Source organism: Telmatherina bonti (assembly GCF_933228915.1).
Source record: "Telmatherina bonti genome assembly, chromosome: 13".
In the NCBI taxonomy this organism is placed as follows: Eukaryota; Metazoa; Chordata; class Actinopteri; order Atheriniformes; family Telmatherinidae; genus Telmatherina; species Telmatherina bonti.
Genome location: NC_136611.1, coordinates 34030429 through 34051876, shown reverse-complemented (window position 1 = coordinate 34051876; position 21448 = coordinate 34030429). Strand labels below are relative to the sequence as shown.

The window sequence follows — 21448 nt, the reverse complement described above, 5'->3', positions numbered from 1 at the left end:
ACGCTAATGAACATCTCGCTTCTGACTCCCCCAAAGCCCTAGCAAAGACATCACAGTCTGTTTATCTTTGATTTTTTCATCTGCTCACACTTTCTCTTGCACAAATACAGTCTCACCTATACATACAACACATGGCGGTGGAGCGTTCTGCATGGACCGCTCACACACATGCTCTCTTGGCGTGTAGCATCTCGATGAGCAGGTTGTTGCACGGCACCTCTCCGCTCAGATGCATGTAGCAAAGGTAGTCTTCAGCCTGCGTGCTGAGGGACCGCAGCTCGGGCAGCCGGACCACCAGCTGGCTGAACTTGTCCTGGAACTGAGGGTAGGTGGTCAGGGTGTACTCCAGCAGGGCGCCGTTCACCTGCTCCTGGACGCCTTCCACAAAGCCCTGGTTCTCCAGCAGCTTCACGTCTGCATGCACACAGAGGAAACAGAGGCAGTGAGAGGGGAACATGAGCTTTCAGTTTCTGATGGACAGTTTTCCTTCTGCACCGGTCGGAGATTTTACCGAATGCAAGAAGAGAAGGTCATTCTGCAGTGCGACATATCTGATGGACGACAAAATCCCAAGAGCGCAGCTCATCTTGGGACATTCTTTCCACTTCCTGTTGTTATTTAACTGCCTTCACTTCAAAACTATGTTTTATTTATTATAGAATGAAAATGTGTTGTTAATGTTAATATAACTGGGTCAGGGCTGACTCTAACAACCACATCACAACCACAATAATGTTCATTTTAGCACAAAAGGTTTTGCTGATGATTCCCACAACATTCAGGACCAGCTCACACCCTGAAGATCTTTTTTTTTTTTTACCCTGTCCTGTTCAGCATCACAACATACAGAACGACAATCTGCGTGTCATATTGCTCTACCAAGTGAGTATATATGGCTGCACTTAATGTTCTGAATATTTTTATTATTATTGTACTGCAATTATTAGTCTATATAAGGCATTGCTGAACCTGGCAGGGGAAGAATTAATAATATAATAAAAAAAAATAAAAATAAAAAAAATAAAAAAAAACAGGCGAGAAACGAGTGGAGAGAAAGGTACAGAATTAAAGTGTGAAAGGAAAAATTATCTAAGCTGCCAAAACCCCTTTTTGGAACAGTTACGTGATGGTTTTTCTTTCTAAATAATTCTGAATTAATTAATTTCTAATTAACATTACTCTCCTACAAGTTTACATGGAAATAATAATTCCAGATGGAGGTTTACATGGAAACATGTTGGTACTTAATTCCTCCTTAGATCGGTGGGTTGGGAAAAGGGTGGACGTATCGGAAAAATACAAAGTTCGCTTCTTGCTTGTCTTCTTTTTAGTCATAACATGGAAAACTACATAAATAGTACCAGTTTCAATGTTATTTTGATTATAACTTTGACACGAGCATACTACTTCTCTTGTTTTCAGCAGCTGTGAAGGAGAAGGAAGATAGACTACCGAACACGGGACGTGAAAAAAACATGTGGAATATGTGCTTCATCGAGACGGGACAAGGTAAGGAGCATGCACAGAAAGATCGGAATTAACTCGAAGCGGAACAAACGTTTCCATGACAGAGGAATAAAACAGTTCGGAATTTAAATGTGAATAAACCAGACACTTAGGAATTAAGTTTAACTCCAAATTGACTTTTTCATTCAGAAATAGGTGTTTACATGGTCATTTTTCTCCAGTTTAAAGCTGAATTAACTTTTATTTGGAATAAATGTAAACGTGGCCAGTTTTCATCAAAGACAATAAATTCCACTGAACTTAAATTCCTCCCTGAACAAAAGACAAAAAAGGTCTCGGATGCAAATGTCTGTAATTGCATCAGGCTGCTTCATAATATAATCTCAAGGCTACTTTGCGTATTAATCCCAGGTTCATGGAGGCCAGTGGTTCCCAATATATCCTCCATGAAGACTTCCTTCATGCAATCCCCAGGCTGAAACCATGCTTGGCTTTACACTTTCATTCGCTAACTTCCTGTCACAACTGATCTATTCTATTATATTCTTTTCATTCATTCATTCATTCATTCATTCATTTTCTGAACCGCTTAATCCAATTCACAGTCGCGGGGAAGCTGGAGCCTATCCCAGCTGGCTTTGGGCGCCAGGCAGGGTACACCCTGGACAGCTCGCCAGTCCATCGCAGGGCTCTATTCTATTCTATTCTATTCTATTCTATTCTATTCTATTCTATTCTATTCTATTCTATTCTACAGTCAGACACTTTTATCCAAAGCAACCTACATATGAGAGTGAGAGCAACACAAGCAGGAAATCAGACAGGAGAGGTCGTCATTGGAAGGTGCTACTCAGACTGATGGAGTCCAGTTGGACGCAGGTGTTGACATATAGTGCTAAATGCTTTTTTTTCCTCACCCCACACATCCCCTATGTTAAAATGCAAAGAATAAATACTCTAATGTTTGTTGCAAAGAAATGGGCTAACTCCTCTGATAAATATAGCTACACTAAGTGTGGAAGTGCTCCTTGAAGAGTCTTCAGCTTGGTCTTAAAAGTAGACAAGGACTCTGCAGATCAGACATAGTTTGGCAGGTTTTTCCACCATTGTAGTATAACAGAGGAAAAGAGTCTGGCTAGTGATTTAGTCCCATAGTGGTGGTAACACAAGGCGTCTTTCATTGGCAGAACGTGACTGTGGAGAGGGAGTGCAGCTCTGGATTAAGGAGGGAAGGTAGACAGGAGCCGTTGGAGATCTGGCTGAGTTTGTTGCTAAAACCAAAGTTAAAACGTCTGTATCAATGTAAAACCTTCGTTTTTCTCTTCAGTATGAATGATCCATCAGAATTGTGGTGTTTCTCATTAAGAAATGCAGAAAAAGCACTGTTACCAGGATAGACATGAAGTACTACCATTGCTCTACGAGCTCGCTGACCTCACTAAACCACACAGAACAAGGACCACGAAATGAACAAACACACAAAGTGTAGCCTACCGATTAGCTTCTATGTGTCTGAAAAAAGACATTTGTTTTCATTTCTTGTTGTATAGCAGATTCAGATGACTTCCATTTATTTACTTTAGAACCTGATTGCAACATTTAGTGTTTTCAGCTTCTAAAAAAACAAGTTTTATGTGAAGAATACATCCAAATGATGATCTCTAATCTTGTTACTAGAGGACTCCTCTAGGGGGCGCTGTAAGGCTCGCTTATGCTTAATTTATCTAAATAAATAGGTATGACTGTTTCAAACGTTGTCAAACCTTGCTGCGCACGTACTACCCATACACTCTTAATGTCGGTATGCGACATCCACTGGAGAATCGTGCACAGTTCACAACAGCAAACATGACGACGTTTCCTTGTCCCTGTGGTCATGTAAGGAGGCGTCAATGTCTCTATAAGTCCGTACGCATTCATACAACTAACTTTCAAAAATTACAGAGCATGTTGCAGGTTAGAACCCTGTTAAATCAGTATGTAGGAAAATATAGTCGGAACTGATGTTGAATAAAAACACACTTATAAATGCACTGTTTGGGTTTTCAAGTTGTTTCTATAAGAATTTTACGACTGCGTTGAAAACTGGGAAACAAGAAGTGACGTAGGAAAAGGGAAACGGTGTTTTGCCTTAAACAAGCACCCCGGCCATTAAAGGTACCCAATCACAAGAAGCGCAGTAACAGCATCTGGCCTGTAGATGGCGTATATTTATTCTTTTCAGGGGTAGTATTGAAATGTTCAGCTTGCCAAAGTCACACACAAACAACACAAAATGCACGAGACACCACCGTTAAACATGCATACCGATGATTAGGTGCTTCATAGGTGCATTACGCAACTTTTAAAACCTTAAAACCTTAAAAAGCGTCTGGACCCATTTGATGGCACCTTAACATCTAATACGCACGTTTCTGGGGCCGTCGCTGCCCAGCAGCATCCCAAAGCTGAAAAACTGCACTATACAACACTATCTGGCAGGACATCGGGGGTCACTGCAGCAGAGTTGTGGATATAAACACACCTAGCCGGTTCAGCAAAGAAACTCAAGAAAATACTATCAGAGGAAGAGGAATACAAAAGAAAAGCAGAGACAGTCTTTGACTGTCTGGAGAGGGATCACAGTACAGTCTGGATGCAAGATGGATGCTGGATTAGCCGTCGATTCAAAGCGCGTCTGCACGCTGAAGCTACAAACATCTTCTGAGGCTAACAGGGAGAATTCTGCCTCCCACCAGTCCGGTTTGGACTCCAACGGTTCAGCCGTCATACACATAACCCTCGCTACCATCAGCCCCGTCACGCGTCGCAGTCATTCTGGTAAAGCTAACCTCGTTAGGATGAAGAAAGCACAGCTTTTATGGGAAGATCTCAGGGTTTACACTGGTTTCTCTGAACTACATTTCATAACAATGTGGGATCATATTTATTATCTTTTTCATTTGTAAAGAAGAAACAACTGAACTCAAACAGATAATGAGACCATGCTTGTTTAGAGGCTGTAACTTCTGCCATGTTCAACTATGAAGGATCACTTGATTTCATTAAGACACAAATGTATATATAATATCTACTTTAAGCATCTTAAAGTGATATAGTGTGTGGGTGATGTATGTGTGTGTGTGTGTGTCTTTGTGTGAGCCAATATTCTAGCCGTCTGGCTGAATAGCATTCAGCATTAGCTGAGCCCATCTCAGAGAATCCATTCACACGATAATTAAATGTTTTGAATCAATGTTTTGAATCATCTTTTCAAACTGCTTAAGGGCAATTAAATTACCCCCAACAAACCTGACTCTGAAGATGAGGGAGAGCAAGAGCGCCGGCACAGAAGCCGCTGGCAAAGACGGCAAATATTTCCTGCGTATGACAAGTGCTCTGCCTCTTCAAAAGCTCTTTGTTCCCCGCTCCGCCAGCGCTAAACAGCAGACACTTCTGGGAATCCGGGCAAGCCACATCTATGCTCTCTCCATCTGCACAAACCGCTGCATGAATGTCAGCCCCACTATCAAATGATAGAGCCATCCATTACCCCTCGTCTAAATGCCATTAGTGGACAATGGATGAGGTCGTCTTTGTTACTGTTGACTTTTGTTGAGCCTGGAAATTTAATTAAGTGAATTTATTTGAGGAGGAGAGGTTATTTTGGAAAACACTTGTCGTCTCATATCAACAGGAGCTGCAGATAATCTGCAATTAGAACATATTTTTCATAAAGAAAGTCAGCGTTGCTATTCACATTCTGAGATGTGCATGGCCACGCAGCCCCAACAAGTCCATTGATTTTCTCAAAAGCTTTTCTTCTGGGGATGCAGCATCTCCAGAAGAACACTTCTGCTGCAGATACACGCAGAACAAACAGGAAATATTATATGTATGTGCATACATAACTCTGCTTCAAAGCTAATGGGAGCTAACGGGTCTTATAAGCAGAAAGAAATGACAAAAGAAATCTTTCTAAAAATATATATATATGTGTGTGTGTGTGTATGTGTGTGTGTGTGTGTGTGTGTGTGTGTGTGTGTGTGTGTGTGTGGGTGGGTGTCTTCCCATGCTGAAGTCCAAACATGAGGCGGACTCACTGGGATTGAAGAGCAGCAGGAACTTGAGACAGGCGATCTCTCTGCGGTCGACCTGCAGCGCCCGCAGCCTCTCGGCCAGCTCCTGACCCCTCTGGACCAGACTGGACAGAGTCGCTTCACCTTGCAGAAGGATAGAACACATTTCCACCTGCAACCACAGATACACACTTATTTTCTGCCTCTTCGTCTGTAAAACTCTTCATCAGTGACACTCAAAGCTTTTTCAGATTCTTAGGAAAATATTAAACGTTACAAATATTCAAGCAGCTCTTAAAAGTTCTGCATTTTCTACATAAATAATGAATACTTTCTAAAAACAATCATAATTCTGCTGTTTAAATGCGTTCAGACAATATTCTGCTAAACGGAAATAATCTTTGGACACAGTGAAAACAGAATTCAGATTTAATTAAAAGGATTAAAAAAGATGCATGAAAACAGCTATAAAACCATGTAAATAATTTGTCATATTTTATGTTTTATTCTTTTGTATTGTACAAACATTTAGTGGTTTACTGTATCATATATTCCTTCTTTACCTGCAGCAGGACGACAAATGTTTACAGCATGTTTACATCTGTTGCTGTAGATGTTTATTAACAAGCTCTGTCCCTTTCAAATTAACAAATAAAATCAGATTAAAACAAATGTTTTTTCAACAATTTATTTGTTTTTATCTAATTATTTCATTTAATTATTAACTTAATACAATTTATTTTGATATTCTTCATTATTTTCAACATAATTATTTAATATGAAACTGTATTTTATTTCTTTACAGTGTTTTGTTTTTAGTTTTTACCATATTTATAGAGTTTATATAAAGTTGTGAGCAGATTTAGGCATTAAGGACCCTAACAGTTTGTTCTTCTTGGTCAATAAGGTTATTAAAAAATAAATGCATTAGTTTTTAAACAAAAAAAACTCCAGAAGACATGATCATAATGGCAATTAAAACCAAATTATTCTCAATATCATTCTGCCTGTTCATTCGCCACGTCATCAGCATTTCTTCTCTTTTTCTCACAGCAAGCGGTTTGGGACTCGTCCAGAGGAAACGGCATGAAACTCTGATTCTTACAACCGTGCTCCACGCAGGACGTCACTTCGCATCTACCATCAGCTGCAAAGTCACTTCTACAGAGCTGAAGCTTCCAAAAAGTGTTTCACAAACAGATTCAGAAAGTGTTTGTAAAGCTACAAGCAATAAGCTAATAAACCTTCTGATAATACAGTTTAGGGCCTTGATTAGGATGAAATGTGTGTTTATCATCATCCATGTTTGTATTTATGATTGTTTTAGAAGATCAGGAGAGAAATTACATGATATATTTGTTTATTATTTTAATGCTTCATGATTTGATCAGCTCTTATATTTGGAGTGTTTTTATTCCCAGCCTTCATGTCCAGACGTTACTGACTGCACACGAGCCAACAGCTGCAGCCGCCCTGAGCTTCAACATGCCGGCTGTTTGGAAATGACGTATGAAACGACGTTTTACGGCGATGCTTCCAACCCGTTAGGGTGACACTGGCCTGGAACTAGTATCCAGTCATACTCCATACCTGACTGCAGTCTGCTGTGTAGTTATTTAGATGCTTATGGTTTATACAGATATAGATGATTTTTGCAGTTTTTCTGTGGATATCAGCAAAAAGAAATTCATGACAGTTTTCCTCCTTTTTTCTGTTCTAGATGAAACACACAAAGTTTCGGGGCTTAAATTAAATAAATGCAAAGCTGCAATAGTTTTGCATCCAGACTTGTGTAATCATTGCATTCTGTTAGAAACAAACAAAACAACAACAACAAACTCAGGCTGCAGACACAGTTTTTCAGAAACAACTATTTTTCTTAACACTTTCTGAATGAAGTTCAGTGAAATGCAAGTGAACGTGGCACACTGAGCATTGTGCAGATGGGAAGTTGTGCGAGGGAGTCGTTACCTCCTGGCCGGTCACCAGCAGGATGCTGTCCTCCTTTCCATGTTGCACTTGTCTGAAAATGTGATCCAGAACCAGGAGTTCAGACCAGCAGTTGTGAAGCAGCTTCATTTGATCTCCCACCTTCAGAAAAGCCGGAAGGGAGACGAAGAAACAGACAGATGAGTCAGAGAAACAGTCTTTGTTCCAAAGACAAGCGTGGAACTTTAAGTCCCATCTTCTAAATAGTAGAAAAGCTGCAACACAGTGAAAAATGAGGAGCTGGCAGTGACCATGAAACATAGAAATTAAGGCAGATTTTATGTCTAAGTGTGTGTGTGTGTGTTGTCAGGTACGCCTGCTCTTGCCATGTTGCCCCGTTCTGTGTATTTACGAGCACCGTCTGAGACCTCTACAACCTCCCAGCCTTAACATTCCCACCTTTCCCAGTCTCATCTGCTCCGCTCTGGGGGATGGGGGGGGGGGGTGTTTCAGATTGAGCTGCCCTCACCCCCCCGCCCCACAGCAATCTTGTCAGTAAAGTGAAGGACGTGGCGAGCGGTTAATTCTGCAGCCCCAGCTGCTAATAGGCCGGGACGCACATTCATCTGACACGAGCTGACAGAATTACTGTTCATCTGAATGGAACCATATATCAGTGGCAGAGAAGAAGGTCCAATCTCGCTGGCGACACTCTTCTGTACCACCGCGGCGGTGGAGGACTGCATGCTCAGTGATAAAGGAAGGGGTTAAGGAAGTAAGAGGTCTCAGTGACCTCTCGTGCTTCCTCTCCAAGAAGAGTTGGACACAGCCAAGAAAACTGAAAGGAAAAACCCCCAACATGCTGGATACAGAGAGATGGGCTTCATTTTGTTCCCCACACAGACTTGTTCTGTTCGCTTGATGCCAGAGTGTGAAAATAAAACTGATAAATCTGGTTATTTGGCTTGCTAGTCGAGTATTTCCAGGAAAGTCCCCGCTTTGCTAAACACGGCTCTAGGTGGGAAATTTATTTTTAGACGGTGTAGCCAGATTATTGTTGTCAATACGTCCTGATAGTAGTATTGTTTCTTTGTTTATTCCTGAACTTTGACATATTTTTACTATGACTGACAGCAGGTTAGAGGAAAGTAAAATGTTGGACTGAAGTGGAACTTCTCTCTGAGGTGACAGTTTGGGGTTAAACACCACTTCCCACCGACCCCCTTTAAACGCATCCAGCTATCGCGGAAAGTCCCACTGGGAACAACGTTATGTTGTGCAAAAAGTACGTAAACAGGGAAAGGCAGGAATGTGATGCACAACGCCAACATAAATAGGTTTGGAAAGCAGACATGATGATTTATAGTGATCAATATTAATACATCGATCAGGTGAGCCAATAATATCGATCCAAAATGTAAACATCGTTCAAAAATGGATACAATAACCGTTAATGAAAAGCACTTTTATCGGTGGCTGTGTTCAGACTTCCCTGTCGAAATGTTGTATGTTTACTTTTAGTCTTTGTTATGAGAAGAGATTATTTCTATTTATTTATTTATTTAAGCATCTGAGCTCAGGAATAAACGTGGTTAATAATATTTTAGTTGCTTTTTGTGATTTCGACATGAGTGGAAAAAAACTTGTAAATTAGCTGCAATATCATTTCATATCAATCAATTAATCTAAAATCGATTTACATCAGATTGTGACTGAAGTTAAGCTACTGACAAATTTAATCCGTTAGACTGATATAAAATCATAACCTGATGAACCTGATTAATTAAACGTCTTATAAGTTGTAATCTGAGGGGTGCACAGTGTTTTTCCTGGAGGTGCTCCTGATGGTGATCTGCTTTATTTTCTTACAGTGAATGGATGAATGGATGTTTTCTCTCACGTTTCTTTACAGACAGCAGCTAATCAGCTGTTATTCATTTTGTTTTGTTTGCGCGGTAAATGCTGGCGTTTTCTACCTTCTGTTTATTTGTCCTTCTCTTCCCTCTCTCCTTTTCTCTTCTCTTCATTCTGCCCATCGTCTGTTCCCCCTTTCACCTCATTAACATGTAATACAATATTAAACTAATAAAAGAAAAGTAAAGAATAATACTAAAATATTAACTGGATATCCACAAAGCTTCAGTTTCTTTATAATCAATAAAACTCTTTATTTAAAACTTAAATATGTTGAAAGTTTGCTTTTTTTTTTAAATATGTTTTTACAAATGTTGCGTTCTCTCACATTCTGATATAAATAATTTCAGTTTATTTATTGAGCACTAAATCACATAAAATGTAACTTCAGATCGTCTTAGACAGAAAGTAAACAAAGTCTACTCTTACAGCGTTATGACTCCTGATATCTCATTTTAATTGTGACTTTACTATTTATAATAATCATTTGATTGCAATGATGCTAAAACAAATAAATAAATAAAAACAATAAATGAAATAACTAACCACTGTCGGTTATTTTTGTTTGTTTTGGTGACTGATTCTATAGTTTGGTTGTTAACTATTCTCGTCTTTATTTATTTATTTATTTATCTATTTATCTATTTATTTATTTATTTATACACACCTTTATATCTGCTGCTTTCATCACTGTATTTATTTATCTGTTTCATTATGTGATTTTGCTGATACGCTTGCTGGTTGTCTGGGCGGGGGGGTTGTTGGGTCCCTGCACTGCAGCCTAATGGCTGCAATGGGACTCAGCCGGCCATGATTGGGGGAGGGGTTCCTGTGGTGGCGGCCTCTTTGGTCATGGATGGGTGGGGGGGCTTTCAGTGTAAACAGATTCCTAAAATATTGTGTACTTATCTGCATGCGAGCAGAATGATTAGCTGTGTGTTTTTATTTTTGTTAGGTTGTATGCCTGGGTATGTGAAGGATTGTTATTTAATTTTTTCAATCGGATGTTGAAATAATTTTAATTTAATTTGATTACTGCTGTTATTAAAAACACATCAAATTTAATTTGTTTTAACCATAAATTCACAAATATTTTAATTTTACAAACTCAGATTAAATCACATGAATTACCAAAAAATATTCGTATTTTATTATTTTTATATAATTATTTATTTATTTACAGTTAAACCATAAATCAATTCATTCCAGTTATTCTCTAATCCGAAAGCATCATGAAATTAACAAAATTCATTCAACAAAGTTTAGTTTAATATAAATGTATTTTTTAAAAAAAAAAAAAAATTATTTGAGCAATTCCAAATACTTCAGAGATATAACAGCATAATTATTTATAAAATAATATTTATAAACTTAATAATAATTGCTGCCCCATCCTGACCCTGTTTCTGTAAGCCCACCCTCCTCAGGGAGTACGGCCATCTGCCCCAAACTCTCATTTTGTACATATGGCACTTTTTGTTTTGTTGGGATCAAACCAGCGATCTTCAGACAAAAGGTCAACCACTCCACCTCCTCAGCTACACCCCCCCCCCCCCCCCCCCTCCCCCCCTTCCTCTTACTCGTCAGTCTGACTTTAGAAAATGACTAAATCTTTTCACGTTTCCTTTCCTATTCAATTCAATTCCATTCAACTTTATTTGTATAGCGCCACTTCACAACAATGTGTCACAGGACACTTTACATACACAAATCAACATACACGTCAGTTTGAGCCAATTATTAAATGAAAATGATGAATGAAGGTCGTTAAATTGCTTTATTTACCAAAACTTCCTTATTTTAACCTTTTCTTACTTTATTTGTGCTGTTTGAAGGTGTGTTTCATGCAAAATGGGAGTGTTGAAATGCCAGGAATCCATGATAAGGTTAATATTATCTCACATTCTGAGAGAAATTTAATTTGTCCAAAGAGCCCCTCACCCCCCCAAAAAAACACAGAGAAAAATCTGCCTGATGCTGACGCCATACTTGTAGTTTTCTGCTGATATAATGACATCACCACTGTGCAGTAATTATGTGTTGTAAATCCGTGGAGCTGCCAGGCCTCGTGCACGTTGCGGTCGTGTCGTCGCTTTCTTCCTGACATTTAAAGTCCCGTTTTTCGTTTTATTTCCACTGTTGCAGTTTTGCTGCAGCGTTAATGTTCTTATCGGAGCAAAGTTTCACTTTGCCGACTGTGGAGCAGATAGACGTTAGATTAGCTTCAACCTTTAAAAATCACTTCTGTTAAAAACTAAGTAGCAACAAAAGCCTGCAGAAGCAGTAATTATACAAGCCGCATGTTTGCTAATGAAATGAATCACATGAAGGAGGAAGAGGCGTGGCTGTTTTTCTTCTTCTGTCCCAGTTTACTGCAGGCTTGTTCAGAGTCTCAGCAACCTCACACACACAAATCTTTGCTATTTGCTTACATAGAGGCCATTTCTGAAAAAAACCCTCTATCCATGTATTGTGAGCTGCTTTTCACGAATAGCAAGCTGACAAGTCACTGCCACTAATCACTGCTATTTCGTACATTTTATGCTAAAAGAAAAGGAAGCGTATTAAAGGTGCAGCTTGTGTGCAGTTTGACGTGTGTAACATGCAACGTGGAGGAGACAGCGTTTGTCAGATTAAAGGTTTGTCCTCAGCAACACCGTCTGTGTCTAACAGGTGAATAGAAGGCCAAACACAAGACAAGATAAACGCCACCTCTGGGGGACGGCAGCAATCAATAGCTTCCAGTCCACAAACAATTTAATAACAATGTAGGCGAGCCGGAGCAGAGCTGCAGCGAGAGCTGACATTCCCCTGTTATCGTCGGCGTGGAATGTAATTATCCAGCCCAGGAAGCAGCTCTTTCAGCGGGGAGGCTGTCTTGGCAAAATATGTACGGCTTTATTCTCACTGTGCTTTTCGGCCGCTCGCCGTCCTGAGGCTCCACGGAAATAAATCAGACGTGGATGAAAGGCAGCGGGGGGGGGGGGCGCAAAAACATGGTTATGGTGGGAGAAACTGTCGAGTTACATAAAAAAAGCCTGGAGGTTTATTAAATAAGATAAATGATGATAATGTTCTGCTTGGTGTTGAGAAGTGGAAACTTCTCAGACATAAACGTGTTTATTTATTTCACATCATCTCCGTCGGAAACGTCTTAGTTTTACATGGATCCATAGTTTTACTGAAGTCTTGTGTCTTTGCTTTGACACAAACTTCAGATGCTCAGGTTTTCTGTGTTTCTACGAGTGATCCTGCGTTTAGTGTTTGTTAGGAGACTTCATATAAACGGTTCATCAGCTCCTCACTGAGCCGCCATCACTCCAGCTGCAACGTACCGAGCCATGCATGTCACCACTTTCTTATTAATATCATCCCTTTGTTACATTCTCACATGAAAATAAAGGGTTCAGATCTTTACCGCCGCCGATGATGATGATGATGATGATGATGATGATGATGATACAGCAGGATGGTTTAAGCTGCTTTATGCGAATAAAAAAGGAAGTTTTTAACCCAACATGACGGGTTTGTTTCCTGGTATGAAGGTGTGAGCAGCCTTTGTGTTTGGTACAGTAAGCATCCCTCCAACACGGCCAGGACAAAGATACCTTGTTGTGTTTCAGGAGAAGACGCAACAAATATCCTCATCACCACAATGTGAACTTTGTTTCTGAGACGGAGCCGACACATGTAGCAAAGCAGCAACTGGGATCCATCTGGGGAAAAGAGTCTGATCCCGGAGCAGCTGGGAACGTCAGCATGTTCACCGAGCTGCTGGCGGAGGTCAGATTTGGTCTTTTCGGCTCCACATCTGCATGCGTTGCTGATGTGTGAAGCAGCCATGAGGACGCCGTGCAGCTCGCTATGGTAAAGTTGCCATGGGAACTGGATGTGACCATGTTAAAGAACAGCACTGACAGCGAAGAAAAATGTTGTTTTTTTTGTTTTTTGTTTTTTTGTTTTGTCTTAATCATTAAATAAATGCTCAAATATGACGTCACTGTTTGTTTATTTGTCGATTTCTGATTGGCTGTTCACGGACACGTTTTCATTGCCAAGACGCCATTTTGTGGAAGCGTCTCTGAGAAGTCGTCACGGCGTCAGAGCTGTGGAAATGTTCAGCTCTACGAGCAAACTGAGCAAATAAAAACTCATCTTTCTGAATGTGCACGAAAAAAACACAGCATCCACACCGAGATGAAAAGGCTGCGCGGGTGGGAGTGGGAACATCCTCCATGATGATGTCAGGGTTGGATGAATATGCACCTGAGGTGGGGGGGGGGGGGGGTTGCATCTGAAACAGAGCAGCAGCTGGTGACGGGTGTGGGGTCCCGGCCGCCACGGGGGCCATTAACACATGAAAATATGTGAGACGTCAGAAACCTTCTACTTGAGATCTCGGCTTGCCTTCACCTGGATGATAACGACTCTACTTCACTTCAGCTTTTAAAAGGTTGCAGGAAATATTAGCAACGCAGCTCTCGGAACGTCTGAGAGGGAAAATGTAGAAAAACACACACAGTTTTAACCTTAAGAAGCTCCGAGCGACCTGAGCGACACGAGGACGTCTCATCAAGGCCAGACCCAGCGTTTAGTTCCCGCTCTGAGGCCATGGCGTGCTGACATGTCTGTCTGTCAGAACAAACTCATCATGACTCGCAGGAGGTGGAGAAGGTGATGTTCTCCCCGATGATTTGTGGGAAAGGAAGATGTCAGATGGAGGATAAGGAGGAAGAAGCACAACTCTGTTCGTTTCTGTTATCCGACAGAAGACAGAAACAGTGTTGGATTGACGGACGGGGACACGGCCCGCGCGCGCGCGTGTGTGTGTGTGTGTGTGTGTGTGTGTGTGTGTGTGTGTGTGTGTGTGTGTGTGTGTGGTCTCCTAAAAGCTGCAACAGAGCAAACATCTCTTCCTGCACATTCGGCCATCTTTAGTTTAACATGCTCCACGCGTCCTGGGAGCCTTTCTGATGATGGTTTTCCTGGTCAGATGTGGCTGAATATGTCCACCTCATCTGATCAGACACATCTGTAAGCACGTGTTTCCATAAAAAAAACATGTTTTTTTTTATTTGTTTGGGGGGGTTTTTTCGCTTGTCATCAGCAGCAAAGCAGCATTAGTGGAATTAAAAGTCAGAAATAAACAGAAATAAAGTTAAAACAAGTGTGCAGCTTATTATATAAGCAGCTGTGTGAGTTTAGGTTTAAAATCTATTTTTATTTATCACACAATTTTATTTAGTTTATAAGTTTTCAGTCATCTAAAAATGGAAAAATATCATATTTTTAAAAACTTCATTTAAAGCAAAACTAGAGAACGTGGAGGATAAGATAAGATAAGATAAACTTTATTTATATAGCACTTTTCACAGACACAAAGTCACAAAGTGCTTCACAACAATAAAACCTAAAAAAAACCTGCAACGTTTGGAAGAAATAAATAAATAAAAACAGTATAAATACACAGCAGTGTCGCCGAGTCTTTTTGGAGCTAAAAATCCCTGAACATGTGTTTTTAAGAGGTTTTTAAAAGCACAGCTCTCACACACACACACACACACACACACACACACACACACACACAGAATAATTATCTTTTGCAACAAGCAGCTCAGATTTATGACAATATTCAGACTGTTTTCAGTCTCCAGAGGAAGTTTTCTGCCACTTTCACGCGAGTGAAAACAGTTCCGAGCTGCACGGTCCACGCACTGACAGGTCACGTGAGGATGAAGCGTTTGCTACTCACCCTCAGCTCCTTGAAGAACACGCAGCTGCGGGCCCACTCCACGATGGAGAAGAGGGTCTGGTCCGCCATGCGGCACATGAGGCTGAAGGTGCTGGGCTTCTCCAGGCGACCCCGGCCGCTCTGCTCCTGCTGCAGATGAGCCACGATCTTGTTCTGGACCACCAGCTCGTCCGGGTCGCAGCGCAGCAGCTCCAGAACCAGCGGCGGCAGGCTGGGGGGCTGGGGGGAGGCCGAGGGGTACAGGTCTGGGTAGGGGTATCCTGTCAGGGACTCTGGTGAGCTGGTGTAGTCTGGACACTCGGCTTTGATCGCCCTACTGGGAAAGGCCGTGTACTGGTACTGCGGGGTGAGGGGCACGTGCGGCTGCATGGCCATGCCCAGGGATGCGGGTCCATAAAGGTTGGTGTCGTAGTCTGTGGGGATGATGGAGCTGGGGGTGGAGGGGAGCATGCTTTTGGAGATGGCGGGCAGCGCGTGCAGCGTGCCAGTGAAGCTGTAGTCAGTCTGCAGGGGGGAGGCCGGCGGGGGGGGCGCGCTCTCCATCTTGAAGCCGTTGGATCGTATCAAAGCCTTCTTCTGCTGCTTCAGGGCCCGGTCTCTCTTGTACATGGGGCCAAACTTATTCCTCCCCCCACGCATCCGATCTGCACGCACCGCTAGCACACAGGAGACAAGAGGTGGACAGCAGATTGCACATGAAACATGTGGCGCAGTAGGAACAGCGGCACGGCGCAGAGTCAGGCCGTTTGCGCCGCAACACGCACGCTCTCTGCGTTACAGAGGGGGGGGGGGGGGGGTCTGAACAGCTCCCAGCTTCCAGGAACCAGTCCAGTCTGAACAGATCAGGCAGGGGCGGACCTACCATTAGGCAAAACTGGGCTCCTACTTCATTAGGGCCCCATAAAACACGTCACACACTTCAGATTATTTATTACTTATTACGTACAAAAAATATGTTTTTGATTAAAATGCATTAGCTAAATTGTCAGCAGAATGATTATGATATTATGTGCGTCTCGGGCCCCCCCCTCCAGGTATATAGGGCAGCGCACTAATACCTAATGTGATCTGTGTGTGTGTGTGTGTGTGTGTGTGTGTGTGTGTGTGCGATGCGGTCAGTGAGTTGATCTGTAACTTAAAGATCACAATAAATGATCAGTTCGTACCATCGAGCGAAGCAACCCTTCCCTGTCATTATACACGGTCCTCTTAGTCAGCAAAGAGACTTTTATACTGGCTGTTTGTTGGCAGCGCAAAGACTATACCGTAGTGGAGTAGAAACAATATTTACCATGGGGCCCCATGCCTGCCCTTGCCTGGGGCCCCAAATCTTTTAAATCCGCCACTGCTTCCAGGACCAGTCCTGTCAGAGCAAACTGGAACTGGGCTCTTTGAGCAGGGCCGGATTTAAAATGCACAGGGCCCTGGGCCCAGAGTGTTCCAGGGGCCTCCTTCCCCACCACATAATTAGGAAATTTGTGAATGATTCACTGTGAAACAACATTTCTAACATCTCTCAGCCAGTGGTACCAGTAGCAACACAGTAGGCATACATTTTGTTTCATGTCCAAACTGCTGGTGTTTGCTCTACATGGGCCCAAAGTGGGCGTGGCCCCCGGGCCTGGGCCCATAATGCTTATTGGTCGGCCATGTCTTTGGGTCAAGCGAAGGCCTTTCATCCTGCACTGATCAGGATGAAACTGAACAGCTAAATCTTTATCTTTTCTTGAAACTGTTGAAGTTAAAAGTATGTGTGCTGCCATGGGGGGCGCGCACGTGATAACACAAAGCTTCTGCTGTGGTTGTCAGCTTACGACGAAGCAGCACACACCTGTGTTGCAAAGTTTCAGTGCACGCGAGGCCTGGCCAGGGCCGGATTTAAAGTGCACAGGGCCCTGGGCCCAGAGTGTTCCAGGGGCCCCTTTCCCCACTACATAATTAGGAAATTTGTGAATGATTCACTGTGAAACGACATTTCTAACATCTCTCAGCCAGTGGTACCAGTAGCAGTACACTAGTGGTGTAACTATCTGGTTACACTGCTGGTGTTTGCCCCACATGGGCCCCAGGTGGGCGTGGACCCCTGGTCCTGGGCCCATAATGCTCATTGGATAACCCGGCCTTGGGCCTAGCATGCGCACTGCGTCGCTGTTTATTTTCCCCTGCACGCGGATTGTTGTCATTCCGCTGTTGTGTTTGTAAAAGTTGCGCATGCGGCGCAAACTGGGCCTCAGAGGTCTGATTCCAGCTTTTCTTCCCACAGAGCAGAACAACAGTCCTGCTGCTGCTCGCTTCCCTTTTAGGGCTGGGAAGAATCCCCAGAGGGCTGCAGCTCTCCTCCTTCTTTCCTGGGGAGTCTCCAGGGTTTTATCAGCCGGTCAGGAATGTGTCGTTTTCTCTCTCCCGGCTGCGGAAGCAGGTGCTTTCCTTTGGACTGGGAGCAGAACCAGTCCACATGTGGAGGAAGCATCGTGGAGACATTCAGACCCGTCAGGTTGCGTCTCAGAAACATCAGCAAAATGAAACCTTTCTCCCAGTAAGACCAGTAGAAGCTCCCCCAGCAGACTGGAGTACTGGACAGGTCTTGTAACGGGAAACATCTGCAGCTCGTCCAGATGTTGCTGCTGCTGCTTTAATAACAGTCTGGACACACCACACCGGGTTCACATCTTTACACCGGTTTCCAGTTCGCACTGGTTTCCAGTTCACACTGGTTTCCAGTTCACACTGGTTTCCAGTTTGCCTTGGTTTCCAGTCAGTCCCAGTATAGATTTTAAAACCCTGCTGATGGTTTACAAAATCCCAGAACGGTTCAGGACCAGAATCCATCTGTGCTACGTTCAGAGAATAGAAACCAAGGAGACTCAGGTCAACTAGTCCAGACCAGAATCCAGACCAGAAAACAGACCAAAGACCAGACCAGAGACTAGACTAGAGTCCAGACCAGAGACCAGACCATACTCTAGACCAGAGTCCAGACCAGAAACCAGACCAGAAACCTGACCAGAGACCAGACCAGACTCTAGACCAGAAACCAGACTAGAAACCTAACCAGAGACCAGACCAGACTCTAGACCAGAAACCAGACCAGAAACCAGACCAGAAACCTGACCAGAAACCAGACCAGACTCTAGACCAGAAACCAGACAAACACATTTAAATGCAGATTAAGAATATTTCTTTTCTCATGTGCCTGCATGAAACATTATTTTTATTTTTAATTTATATTTATTTTATTTAATATTCTATAATTCTCCATTTTGATTTTTGATTTTTTTTTTTTTTTTTTTGCTAATTTTGATACTTTTACAGCATCTGTGCTGCTTTAAGTGTTCAATGTGAAGAATTCTGACTGGTCTTCTACATGAAACATGCTGAATAATAAACTTTCATATTTACCTTATTAATATGTTGCATTTGTAAGAAATATAATAAATGAAAATAAACAAAATTATTTCTAAAAACACATTAGTGGTTTTTACATCACTGTCTCATGATTGAGTGGGGATGAATGGGAATCATTATTATTATTATTATTATTATTATTGTTATTATTATTATTATTATTATTATTATTATTATTACTTCTTATTATTACTATTATTTAAGATTATTATTTATTATTATTATCATCACTTATTATTGTTTATTATTATTATTATTATTATTATTATTATTGTTGTTGTGTTCGTGGTGAAGTGTGTGAGGTGTGTAAAGTGTGTAATGTGTGTGAAGTGTGTGTGCTGTGCCTTCCAGGTGAAGTGTGTGTGCTGTACCTTCCAGGTGAAGTGTGTGTGAGGTGTGTGTGAGGTGTGTGTACCTTCCAGGTGAAGTGTGTGTGAGGTGTGTGTGAGGTGTGTGTACCTTCCAGGCGCATGCCCACGTTGAGACATTTCTGGAAGCGGCAGAAGGGACATCTCTTCCTCTGGGTTTTGTCGATCTTACACTCCTGGTTTTCCGCGCACGTGTACCTCTTGTTGTTCTGCACCGTCCTCTTGAAGAAGCCCTGAAACGGAACCGGGACATCAGCATCAGAATGTCCCGGATGAGAGCCGTGACGGCACGTCACGCGTGTTTTCTCTCTGTGACCTCACAACAATGACGACATAGAAATGTTATTTAAACATGAATGTTTTAAAATAAAATTTATTTATTTCTTTACAAGCCTGATGAGTTCCTAAACTCATCTTTATCACGTGGCTCTGAACTCAGCTTATTGATGATTCAGAGCTGATTGGACGTGATCAGGAGGCGCGTGCGTGATGGAGAACGCACCTTGCAGCTCTCGCAGGTGAGCAGACCGTAGTGATATCCAGACACCTTGTCTCCACACACAGGACACAGCTCTTCAAGGTCATCGTCATATGTGTATTCCATAACCTTCAGAGTCACACCTGACACACACACACACACACATAGCGCGTGCACCATTAACACTAGAAGCCTGTTAGTAGAACATAGAAAGTTTCCAGTAATTGTGTGAATAAAAACCAATAAAAACAGTTTTTACTATAACAAAAAAGAGTGTGAGTGTGTGTGTGTGTGTGTGTGTGTGTGTGTTTCCCTTCCAGACTGTGGACGCGGCTGAACAGCCTGTTCACACACCGAGGCGGGACATTATTATTTCAATTATTCCATTTAATAAACTCGAAAAGCTCATTGATAAAAAATCATCATAATCATCAAAATCATAAATATTTTATATTTGTTAGTATAATTAGTAATAAATATTTGGGTGTAAAAGAAGCTGATCTTCAGCAACACATAAAAATATTATCTGATGTTTATTTTGCTTTTTTTTAAAATGAAACAAAATCCTTTTAGCTTCATGTAAAGTTCCTGCTGGCTGATCACAAATTCCTTTTTTATGAGAGAGGAATAAATAAATCTTTTTTTTTTTTTTAATCACACACTTTTTCTTTTTTTTCTGCTACTTTGGGAAAAAGAATTAAGATCCAAGAAGAAAAAGTTATTTTATAAAAATCAAAGAAAATAAGTAAGAAAAACTGAAAGAAAGAGCAGAAAACGGGTTTTTTAATCGGACTAACGGGCCGCCGTCACACGCGCGGCTCGCGCGCCGGGACGAAGCCGAAAAGCGGCGCGCGCGCTGGAGACGTTGCGTGGAGGAAAGACTGAAGGCGCGCGCGATCAGGTGGACGGGAAACACACAATAATTCTAATTTCTGTCAGCTTGTAATTAAATTAAACAACAAATGTCGATTTTATTATTATTATTATTATTATTATTATTATTATTATTATTTTATTAATATTATCATTTTTCTTCTTCTTATTAGGCCTATTGATATTAGCAGAGCGTGATATTATTAGTAACAGTAATAATATATTTTCAGCTTTTTAGCTTCGTGTTTTCTTCTCCAAACGGCTTGCAGGAGATATTTTACCGGGTTATTATTCAGCTGCTCAGGTTACATTTCTGCTTTTTATTTCTTTTTTTGTCAGAAATAAAACACTTTGCTCTTCTGCATTAATATGAACTCATATTTCTGTCTTCTTTCTGATGGGCCCTGTGTTCGGAGTTGGGTTGTTGTCTCAGCTATTTGCAGTCTTGAAATCATCATTACTGCTTTCCATTATCAGATAACATTACGGTAGATTGTATTTCCTTATTTTACTATTTACTCCACGTATCTGTTTAGGAATGCTGGATACTTTAGTAGTACTGTAGTATTTAGTAAACTTCAGGCACCCGCCTATTTTTCGTTTTATTTTTTGAACGACCTAAATGAAGCTCATCTGTTGATGTCAAGAATCGGGAATAAAATAATAAAACACTTCCTACATACAGAAGCTAGGTGAAGGTAAAGCAGGCTGTTAGAAGGTCTGGTACATAAAAATGAACGGACTCACCCTGAGCCTTGTCTCCCAACATCTGAACAGCAGCCGGGCAGTGATGATGATGATGATGATGATGATGATTGTCTAATTAAAACCTGAACCAAGGAATGTGTGCGTGTGTGTATGTGTGTGTGTGTGTGTGTGTGTGTGTGTGTGTGTGTGTGTGTGTGCTGCAGCCTCACATGGGCTGCAGAGGAGAAGCGAATAAAAATCAAATCAAATGAAATAAATAGAGCCAGCAGAAGTCCGAGCGGGCTCTGAGCTCTTAGAGCCGGAACAAGCAGAAGCAGCCTGAAGATGTGAAGATGGACATTGGAGAAGCAAAAGTGGGACTCTGGCAGCACGAGCGCGTTTTACTGTCCTTCCCTTATCACCAAAGTTAGGCTGCCTCGCTGCGATTGGTGGAGCCGCAGTCACGTGACGGAGGCTGGCCGCCTCCTCGCAGAAAAATGCCTGGACAGAGAAGCAG

At 41.8% G+C, this 21448-nt stretch overlaps 1 protein-coding gene across 1 annotated transcript; it reads right to left on the bottom strand.

Moving 5' to 3' along the window:
• Nucleotides 1-160: 160 nt before the first annotated feature.
• Nucleotides 161-21013, bottom strand: LOC306764385 (nuclear receptor subfamily 5 group A member 2-like; the record flags this gene model as incomplete). The annotated part of the gene is made up of 7 exons (XM_079251536.1): nt 161-414; nt 5550-5697; nt 7497-7616; nt 15121-15776; nt 18985-19126; nt 19396-19514; nt 20992-21013. The coding sequence occupies 7 exons, from the start codon at nt 21011-21013 to the stop codon at nt 161-163; spliced, it is 1461 nt and encodes a 486-aa protein (XP_079107662.1).
• Nucleotides 21014-21448: the final 435 nt, after the last annotated feature.